Source organism: Vipera berus (genome assembly GCF_964194415.1).
Source record: "Vipera berus genome assembly, chromosome: Z".
NCBI lineage: Eukaryota > Metazoa > Chordata > Lepidosauria > Squamata > Viperidae > Vipera > Vipera berus.
The window spans coordinates 30,753,072-30,764,516 of record NC_138205.1 but is presented as its reverse complement, the minus strand read 5'-3'; the positions used below and the strand labels follow the sequence as shown (position 1 = coordinate 30,764,516).

At 38.0% G+C, this 11,445-nt stretch overlaps 1 protein-coding gene across 1 annotated transcript in view; it reads left to right on the top strand.

The window, feature by feature from the left end:
* Window positions 1-5,999: 5,999 nt before the first annotated feature.
* The window catches only part of PLXDC1 (plexin domain containing 1), a 74,691-nt gene continuing 69,245 nt past the window's right edge, over window positions 6,000-11,445 (top strand). The window contains exon 1 of the mRNA XM_081345704.1: window positions 6,000-6,157. Within this exon, the coding sequence (XP_081201830.1) occupies window positions 6,052-6,157 (106 nt within the window). The 5' untranslated portion in view covers window positions 6,000-6,051. The remainder of the gene's footprint in view (window positions 6,158-11,445) is intronic.

Here is an 11,445-nt window from a genome sequence, read left to right as displayed (position 1 = left end):
GTCCAAAACATTGTGAGAAGTCAAGATGACTGCTTGTATTCCTAATCTTCCAGTACTGTGAATGTTAACAAGAAGGCTTATCAGAGGCTTTCTTGGATATCAGTAAACATTCAGTTTCTGCAAAACTTCAAGCTCCATTAAGGCTATCAGACTGGACAGCAGAAATATCTATCTCTTTGCTGCCATCTAGTAATCATCTGAAATTTTTCAGTCCAGGTCTGGTAGCCCTAAACTCATACAAAATATATGGGCTAGATTTGCATGGCAGACATAAACAAATAAAATGATCTAGGGCAGGAGTGTCAAATTGGCGGCCCAAAGGTCAGATACATCACACGCAGGCCATGCCCACCCTGGCTCCGCAAAGGCAAAAAATGTTGCGATGCATCACATGATGCAATCAAGTTTGACACCCATGATATAGGGGCTGAATTTATATTTGTATAACATGCAAAATTTGACTGGGTTTCACTTTGGTTAGCTTGTTATGACTCAATATATGATAGAAACCAATCATGGTTTGTTTTATATCTCATATTGCACAAACCCATAAAATGGGTTAATTCAGTAGTCAATTGAAATATATTGTGCAAAATCACCCAATGGCAAAACTCCATGATTTAACAACAATCTGTATACACAGAAACTACATACTGAGCACTCAGCAAAGGTGAACCAGCAAATGTGTGGAAAAGCCTGAAAAATATCACTGGCTATAGCAGATCTCCCTCCCTTGCTGAAGAAAATCAGCAAAGGAATTTAGAGAAAATAAGTGTCTTGCAAGAAGCCAATGGCAAACTACTGTATTGTTTTGTTTTATTGTTATATTTATATCCCAACTCTCCTCCAGTTGTTCAGGACAGTCTGATAGCACTCCCTCTAATCTTCTCTTTTTAGAATATAATTGGGCAGAAATCTCTCTAGTGCTATTAAGAAAACTGTACAGATGCATTCATGAAGCAAACAGAGTTTAGATCAACTTGTATATGATTTTATCTTGTTCTTTCCCATCCAAGTACCAAGCAGGGCTAATCCTGCTTAGCTTTTCAAGGCCAGATAATATTGACTAGGTGCCACTGAAGTCACTAATCACATGGGCAAGGTCACATTACACATTAAGCTAAAACTTTATTTATGGTTCAATATATTATAGGAAAGGGATGCGGTGGCTCAGTGGGTTAGGACGCTGAGCTTGTCGATCAGAAGGTTGGCAGTTTGGCGGGTCGAATCCCGAGTGCTGCGTAACAGAGTGAGCGCCTGTTACTCATCCCAGCTTCTGCCAACCTAGCAGTTCGAAAGCACATAAAAATGCAAGTAGAAAAATAGGGACCACTACGGTGAAAAGGTAACAGCGTTCCGTGTGCCTTTGGCATCTAGTCATGCCGGCCACATGACCACGGAGACGTCCTCGGACAAGCGCTGGCTCTTCGGCTTTGAAACGGAGATGAGCACCGGCCCCTAGAGTCGGAAACGACTAGCACACATGTGCGGGGGAACCTTTACCTTTTTATATTATAGGAACAAAACTTCTCAAAGCCCTTATGGGAATGTTGTTGGGTTTTGGTTTTATGTTTTGGAATAAAACCAATTAGCCTGTTTTTATTTATTTATTTTTATTACATTTATATCCTGCCCTTCTCCGAAGACTCAAGGCGGCTTACAAGCTTAGCAGTAGCCTTCATTCTATGTATACGCCTGCTTATTAGGGCTTTCACACACACCCAAGCGGCATTATTACAAAGTCAGCTTATTGCCCCCAACAATCTGGGTCCTCATTTTACCTACCTCGGAAGGATGGAAGGCTGAGTCAACCTTGAGCCTGGTGGGATGCGAACCTGCACTAATTGCAGGCAGCTGGTGTTACTTAAGGAGGCATTAGCCCACTGCTCCACCAAGCTCTGTTTCAGTTAGACATTGCTTAAGTGCAAGTCAGTTTAAAGTTGTTGGATCACATGGTAATGTCTGGCAAATCATGAATAATCTTAAAAGTGAAAGAAAATCTGATGTGTTTGCAACTTGGATGGGAGACACAGAAGTGTGTATGTTGAACATACACAGATATTTAGGAAGACCAATTTCAACAAACTAAAGAAGTGCTAGGAAGGCTCCCATAGATATGAAATTTGAACAAAGGAAATTGAGGATTAGGAACTAGCCAGAAATCAGTTCTGAAAATAGAACTACAAACCACTCCAAATAGGAAAAAAATAGAGCAGACAGATTAGATTATTGGGGATACAGAGGAAAATTGCAACTGAACTAAGAATAAAAGGGATAGCTACGTACATGGTAGGAATCACCAAGGAAGTAAACAGCTGATATCTTCAGTAATACAGTTAGAAAAGCTAAAGCCAAAAGCAGCTTAGTCTCACAAAGGAAACTAAATGCCACAAAGGACCTTTTTCATTAAGTCAGCAGTAAAAATAGGAAAATGGAAAGGGTAGACAATTGGACAATGGTGAGCATCTGGGTCAGCTTTATACTAATAAAGGGCAAAAATTTTGAACAGATTATTAAACAGTTGGTTTATGAGCATTTAGAAAGGAATGTATTGCTTGGCAGAAACCAGCATAATTTATCAAGAATAAATCAATCCAAATCAGCCCAATCTCCTTTTTTGATAGATGACCCATTTAACCGCCTATGTGAATGTGGTGAACATAATTTACTTTGACTTCAACATAGTTTTCAACAAAACCATATTCTACTGAAGGTGGCAAAATATGGATTGGGTTATACTACCGTTCTATTAATACAGTTTATTTAGTGATCAAAATCAACAAAAGTACGTTGATGGCACCACATTTTTGGACTTGTCAAGTGATGTACCAAAACACTACTGTAGGCTTCAACATATTAATAAAGAGGGTGAGGGATTAGAGAATATGATTATCACCTTTTCAAATAGCAAAAGTTAGGGACAGAGGTAACATCTTAGTTTTTTTAAAAAATCCCATTTATATCCCGCCCTTCTCCAAAGACTCAGGGCGGCTTACAATCTAAGAAGCACAAATCAATGTGCTTAGCAACAGCCTTCATTCTATGTATATGCCTGCTTATTAGGGCTTTCCCCCCCCCCAAAGTGGCATTATTACAAAGTCAGCTTATTGCCCCCAACAATCTGGGTCCTCATTTTACCTACCTCGAAAGGATGGAAGGCTGAGTCAACCTTGAGCCTGGTGGGATGCGAACCTGCACTAATTGCAGCCAGCTGGTGTTACTTAAGGAGGCATTAGCCCACTGCTCCACCAAGGCTCTTGGTCTGAATCAAAATTCAGAGGGATTCTGAGCAGATGGAAAAATATAGAAACCAGCAAGATGAATTTCAATAGGGATAAATGCAAAGTCTTACAAGAGAGTAAGGAAAATCTAAAATATGAGTACAGGATGGGGCAACCATAATGGATAGTTCATAGTCAAAGGATTTGATATCTTGATGGATCAAATGATGAACATGAACAAGAAGTATAAAATGCCTGGTAGGAGGAAGGAAGGAAGGAAGGAAGGAAGGAAGGAAGGAAGGAAGGAAGGAAGGAAGGAAGGAAGGAAGGAAGGAAGGACCCTAGATCAATGGTCCCAACCTTTGTGGCTTGGTGGCCCAGCTGGAGAAGTCTGAGTGGAGCCTGCACGCACACTTGAGCACTAGCCTGGCACTCACAAAGCCCAGTTCCAAATAGGTCCGGTAATGGGCTGCAGCCTGGGGGGTTGGGGACCCCTGGCCTAGATTTCAAAAACAGAAATATCAAGAAAGATAAATCAGTGTTTCTATTCTGCACTCATTTGATCATATTTACAATATTACATACAATTTCATATTTTAGGAAGGACATTTACAAAATGAAGCCAGTCAAGAGGACAACAAGCAAGATAATATGGGGTATGGAAGAATTAAATATATGAAGAAGATGAAATCCAAATGACGAATGGTTGGAGGTACTGATTTTTATATTTTTTTTAGCCTGGAGAAAACTGTTGGAAGTCAAGAAAATAGCTTTCAAGGACCAAATGGCTACCATGCAGAAGATGGGGCAGATTTGTTCAGAGATGCTCCCGAAAAGAAGACAAAACAGTACAAGGAAGTAATTGAACATCTGAGAAATTCAAAAGATGTGATTTAATATAATAGTTAAAAAATGAAAACATTTTTTTTTAAAAAAATTATAAAATGGGAAAGAGAGGAATGACAACTATAAGAAAAACCATTCAAGCAGCTTTCTTTTTTTCCTCTTTTCTTTCTTTTTTTCTTTATTTATCAAATCTATATGACTGCCCATCTCACAAATATGAATCTGGGCAGTGTAAAATAAAACCAACAATTTAAACATTTTTTAAAAAACCATTTGAAACAATTACTGCCACTTATCTATTTTCATACTTTATTTTAAACTTCTATTATTATTTCTGTTTAGGCCATTTTAATTATTTTAAACCCTTTTTTTTTCAAAAGCCATATTGTAAGTGGATTAACATATCTTGCTATGTCACACATTTATAAGGGAGCCATTCCTGTTTCAATTTGATTAGAGTTCTGCTATGTAGATATATAGGCAATTTTTCCATTGCCATATAATCTCCAATTTTAGTATTTGAATCTTATATTGTCAGCAAGATTTGCTTCTTTCAGTGTTGTGCCCAGTTAATTCTTGACTCCATCAGTATATGTCTTAATAAGTTATGATGCTTTTCATTTGTACTCTCTGGGATACACCTAATGTAAATAGACTTTCATTTCAAATTTTATTTTCAGATTTTTCTGGTTGTTTTGGTGTATTTCTTTCCAATACCTTTTGAGTCTTTTTGTATGATTATCACATGTATGATTACCACATGTGGTAGAGTTCCTTCTTTGTTATGGGGTTTCCTACATTTAGTGCTGATTAATTTGCCCATTTTGGCAATCACTGATGACGTTGTATATATTATACCATCTATAAAACATTTTGTATCAATTTTACCTCAGACTCTGGCTTGGTGTAAATTTTATTGATTTTTCCCCTCTATAGTTCTTCCCAATGTCCCAGAGCTACCACTTCTTTAAAATTTGCAACAATTTTATCTTTTTTTGTTCTGCTCTATGTTGTATTTCAATAACAAGATGTAATATGGCCTCATAACTGATTTTGATTTTACGCAAGTGTTTCAAATGCTGCAAACTTTTTCAAGTCACCCCTGTTTCTCTCTGAGACCATGATTTAGTTTTTCAGCTATTTACAAATGCATTAACCACAGCAGATTCCTACTTTTGTCAAGCAAACAGAAGAAAAATGTCCTGATGCTAACAACTATTCAAAAATGAATTGTTTGGAACTGGTGAAGTTTCCTCTACTAGAGGTTTTATAGACACACAGGGTGGAGACATCAGCAATAATATACTGCTCAAAAAAATAAAGGGAACACTTAAACAACACAGTGTACTGTATTTAATAGTAGGATGTCTTATCTTGTGTTCCCTTTATTTTTTTGAGCAGTATAGATTCCCACTCTAATCAAAAGGTTTGAATTTATCACCTACCAAATCCCTTCCAACCCTAATGTTTGCATAATTTTAGGAAGTTTAGAATCCCAAGTTTGCAAATCGTTTCCCATGTGAAGCTCCACCAAAATAACTTTTTACTTTATTTACAAAATAAGGCCAGGATGAGGAAAAACACTCATTCCGCTTCTGGAGACTGTATTGTACTTGTACTAAATTCTACCAATGGCCACCAGAGGGCAGGCCGGCTCCCCGGTTCCTCTCCATCCTTCCCAGCCCCCTTGCTCTTGCCTCGCTCGCCCACCCCCCGCCCTCGGCTCAGCTGAGCTTTGACAGTTCCGTGCTGCACCAGCAACCTCCAAATGCTGTGTTTTGTAGCAGACAAGTTTCCGCCACCGAGCAGGAATCTTCCGGGAGCTACTCATCCCACGCCGTGGGCAGCCGAACGGAGGTGGTGGCTGCAGAGGAGAGAGCAGAACAGCCCGGGTGGGAACTGCTAGAGCAGAACAGCCCGGGTGGAAACTGCTTGCCAGGCGCACCAGAAAGTTCGTGCCAAGGAAAAGTGGTGCAGTGGAGTGATGGGGCACCCCGAATCGCGGAAGCTTTCCTGGGGAGCACTGGTGCTGCTCTGGCTTCTGCAGGAGGAGGCAGTGGGATCGTCTCTCCCGGAAAGGAAAGGAGCAGGTACCATCCGCACCTTCCACGGGGCGAGTGCGCAAAGAATGAACGAGGAACGGGCGGAGGGTTGGAGGTGCCAACGAACCTGAGGAAGGGCAGCTCCGAGAAGTACCATTCACCAAAATTTGGGGTATGAGATGAAGAGAAAAGGAAGCAGCAAGGAGGGACAGGTAAAGACAGGTGTGCATACAGGGATCAAGTGTGAGCCAGCCCAAAGAACAATGGGAATAAAGTGCAGAATGGTGTGTAAAATACACAGGTAACTCTGCTGGGACACCAAGTGTACAAAAATTAAGTGGTATTTTCATAGAAAAGCACAGATACCTGTCAAATGGCAACTTATATATGGATCTCTGTGGGCATCAGTGTATTGGTCCATAAAACCCTCCAATCACTTACAAATGCATGGAAGACTATTGAAAAAGAATGATTCATTGTGGCAATGCAAATACATAAACGTTTAGTGAATGTGAACAATTGTGGGTGACAATTCATATAGTGCTTCTAGTACTGTTTGTTTGTTAGTATGGAATTAACCCAACTGTCTGGGTTCCTATGAACCAGAAGTAATATTTGAACTATGTCACAAACCAGCCAGTCAATTTCTGACATAATATTGGGTGAATTGAGTTATTGTGCTTATGGTTTATGTTTATGTTTGTGTATATATGAAAATATGTAACATATTACACACCCAAATGCAAGCACCGAGGGTACATCCAAATGTGTTCCTTGTGAACTTAGTTCATCAAACTGTAGTTATACACTTCATATAATCTTCTCTCTAGATCACAAGTTTGTGAGAAACTGTTTCCACATATTTAACAGAGTTGCTGATTTGTATTAGGCTAATTGGGTCACAAAATCACTGATGTACTTTCCCAGTTCTTGTGTTGTGTCTCATTTTTAAACAAGGCTCTCCCATGAAATGCAATGAAGCCAAGCAGAGATGAATTGGGTGGAGAGATGCTCATATGGGTGAGCTCATGCATAGAAATTGAAGGCTTTCTCCTATCTTACTTCCAAGTTATGGAATCCATTCCGTTTGAAGAGGTTTTGCCTCCAAGTTTTTAGGGAAGAAGCCGTATGTACCATTTTGGCTGGTTATTTCTGTATATTTGTTTGTTTGTATCAGTTTTATATGCCAATTATCTCACAGTGCAAGGTGACATTAAGTGGCTATATATTTCAGTTTCATTTTATTATAATCTATCATTTGCCTTGAGCAAACTTTGGGTTTATGCACATGATAACAATTAGGAAAATAATCAATTTCAATGGCTTTAAAACTGAACTGTGGATGATAAGAAAGCATACAATTGGATGAGACCTTGAAGGCCATCATTCTAATCCAAACCCCAGTCCAGTGAAGGAAATTCATAGGTAGAATATTCTTAAAAGATGGCTACCGAGCCTATGCTTGAAAACCTTTAGTGAGGGAGAATCAATTACTTCTTCCTTTTAGGTCACTGCATCCCTTCATGAATTTCTCTTACTGTCAAAAATTTTTGTGCAAAGTACAAGCCCTTCCTTCTACTTTAGCCTTGAAAATGTATCCTGCCTCTTGTTCATAAGTTTCAATAGGTACTTGACTCACCTGTGCTTGTTTTAATTTTTCTAATCCAATATCATCCTTTCCCCACCCAAAAGGGCAGGCATGCTAAAGGTACAGAATTTGATGTCTCTGGAAAAGGAATGGCTGTTTTGGCAAAATAAAATTGTAAGGTCAGCTACAGAATTCCTCTGAATCAGTCTTTTATTAACTTGGTGTACTCCAGATGTGTTGGCTAGGAATTTTGGGAACTCAACACATCTGGAGGAAGCTGATATGAATATCAGTTACAGAAGACAGGGAGAAACAATTATTTTAGAAAAGGATCAAGCAACCCACAGCCATTTCAACATTGCTAAACTACTGTTCCCAGAATCCCTTATGGTTGGCTGTGCTTTGTAGGAATATTGTAAATTGGCATTCAGCAGCACCAGGAGTGCCACAAGTTGCCTACCACTGGTTCAGACCTTAAGAATAGGGTTATGTTGTAAGCTTTCACTGACAAGGAAACCTTATCTTCAGTGTGTATAAGCAATAAGACTAAAAGGCTATAAAATATTTTGCACTATATTGATAAGAAGTGTGTGATAGTGGCTGTTTTTTTCTTTTTTATACCACCACAAACACGGAGCCTAACAAAAGCAGCACAATTCACCAGTTCAGGTCTAAGGCTGGCAGCTGAGACCAGCCCATCCACTCAAAACACATCCTCACCCAATCAGAACACAGCCCCCATTCAAAACACACTCCCACCCAATCAGAAGACAGCTAAGCCCCCACCCAATCAGAGCACATCTCCACCCCATCAGAACACAGCCAAGCCTCCACCCACAGAACACACCCCCTCTGGCAGTTTAAAAAAGAAAAAACAGCCACTATCACACACTTCTCCCAGAAGTATGAAGCTGAAGACACCAGCCTGAGGATGACGGATGAGATTTCGTTGAAACGTTGCCCTGATACCTCCAATTTTACATGGGAAAAAACCCGAATGACCAAAGATCTACATTTGTGTGTGTGTGTGTGTGTGTGCATATATGTATGTATGTGTGTGTATGTGTATGTGTATGTGTATATGTATATGTATATTCTTAATATGTATATTAAGAACATCTGTCAAAGAACATCTGTCGTGAATAATGAGCTTTATTTTTTATGTACTAAGTCAAGATGGTTGAATCAAGATTGTCAAGATATTGAGAATCCTAAAATTTTAGAATTTGAAAAAGCTTTGGAGATTATCTGAACCCCCTTCTTGCTTAACAGAGACTTTAAAAGACAAGATGAAATTCCAGCAGAGGTGGAAAACCAGATCTTGCTCAAGGGCAGAGTGATCACCAGGCGTCCTTCTGAAAGCTAGGTGATTTTATTGCATCAGGACCAAACTTCACCTTTTGCCTTTCATTCAGATGCTGTAATGGAGGAGCTGTAAGGGGAGGGGGCACTTTCAAACCTATGCAAAGAAGTAGACTTAACCCATCCTTTACTTTCCTGAAGGATTGAGTATTTGATTCCTGAACATCCGTGGGAACAGTGCCTCCCATGAGCTTCTGTCTGGAATTAACACTGCCTATCTCGTACCTTTATCAAAGAGATGATGGGGCAGAGATTATTTTGGGGGGAAACAGCTACTGCCCAGAAGAAGGAATGCTCTGGGGAAGGGCTTTGGGAAAAGAACTTACATGGGCCTTACAGTGGTATTGGGATGAGATTACCAAGATGAAACACTTGGGCAGATTTTGGCCATCCTGAATTATATAGTTTACCTTTACCTATAACTATATAGTTGACAGATGGAGCCTGTTCTCTTCAGATATTTCCCAAAAATAAGAGTCTACCACTTTCTGAGAAAGTCTTTATCCCATGATCAAACCACTTTTACTATTAGGAAGTAGTCTGTCTATGTGTTGCTAAATTTGCTTTGTTTGTATTTTCATCTCTTAATTGTCCTGAGTGGGGATAGATGATAGATGATATATTGAAAAGTTTTCATTTAGAGCTCTAGGTGACAGTTGACAAGTATCTTCTCACTTTCTCTTCTCCGCCTGTCCAGTTGAAGTTCTGGCCTCATTTTGTCCATCTATTTCTTCACTTCATTTAAATGGAAACTGTAAAGATTTTAGAATATTGTATGTAAATCATCATGACGTGAATCCCCCTTGAAGGAATTGGAACAAGTAAGATTAGCATGTAATATTTGGCTGAAGAATTAGCCAGGTGGTATATTCTTGCAAGAATGTATTCTACCTGTGGCAGATAATCATTAAAAAGCTCAAATCAGATACATACAGAATATAGCCACCAGAATGGCATAGTTGACATGATATGATAAGGCTCAATTCTTGTCTAAGAGACCCGGTTATGCATTACCCCAAAATTTAATTTGTAGGCTTAACTATATGGTTATGATATAATACATAAGATGATATTCCCCCTCAAGCAACAGAAATTTAGAGAATGGTGTTTTGGGTTTTTGGCCTAGACTAGTAGCTATTTCTAAGCAAGTCCTCCATGAATTTCTGTAATCTAATTTTTATAGTAAATGTATTAAAGATTATAGTTACAACAATAAAAACTAATACAAATTGAAAAAAGAATAAAGTGTAGAAGGTGCAGAAAAGAATGAAAAAATGGGAAAAATAGAAATATAGTAAACAAAAAGAAAAAAGCTATATAGAGAAGCGACTCCCCACCTTCATCACAATGTATAAATAAATTAGAAACCTATCACCTTTTCTTGAAATACAACAAAATGATCTCTTATTACCATACCCAATTGTTTATCTATAAACAATTGATAAGCACTGTCATCTTAGTTCTGATGTCAGTGAAAGCCCATTAAGGGTTACCATATCTATTTTACATATCTATTTTAAGCTTGATTAAGTAATCCAACTTTATATTCCTTCCATTTACTTCTAAAAATCTCAGTCTTTACTACCTTCAAACACTATTATGTTATGAAATTTGATTTCTTTTTATTTTGTCTTTGTCCCTTTTCACAAAATTCTTCAAAACTTTAGCATGCCCCTTTTGTAAATCCAATATAGGAAAATTATCCAGGTCACTCTCTTCGTTTGTTATTCGTAATTCAGCCAGTTACTTTTGTAGGCTTTCCCTTTGGGAAAGGGCGGTATATAAATTCAATAAAATAAATAAATAAATAATATCTTTTTCCATGTCATTCTTATAGAAATCTAGTTTCAACTCAGTCTTGGTGTTTTGAGGTAGAAATTTCTGCTCATCCATAATATCTTATAAACACAGTCTATCTATAGAGGCAGACATTTTTAAAATTAACTTCTGGATCCATTGTTCAAAAATATCCTTCAATAGGTTTAGTGTTAAACACTGTGTTTCATTCAATGTTTTCCTTGTAATCTTTAGTTCTTTCTAATTCCCTCTGGGCTTCAATTTTTAGAATCTTATTGTTGTTATTTTTAATTACAACAGTAACATTTCCCATGGAAAGAATTTTTTATAATTAATTCTAAAATTTTACGTCAAATTTATCTGCACTTTTAGTCCATTTGTAATTTTCTAAAATCAAAGTTTTAATCATTTAATCAAAGTTTATTAAAAAAATAAGTTCTTAGACTTGTACTTCTTTCACTGATGATTGAAGAAAACTCGCTATACAATGTGTTGATCCAAAGATTTCTAATAATGGGAAAACAGTTAACAGGCAATTTCCAAAAGTGATAAGAAAAAGAAATATGTAAACTAATGTCCTTTCAGAGTT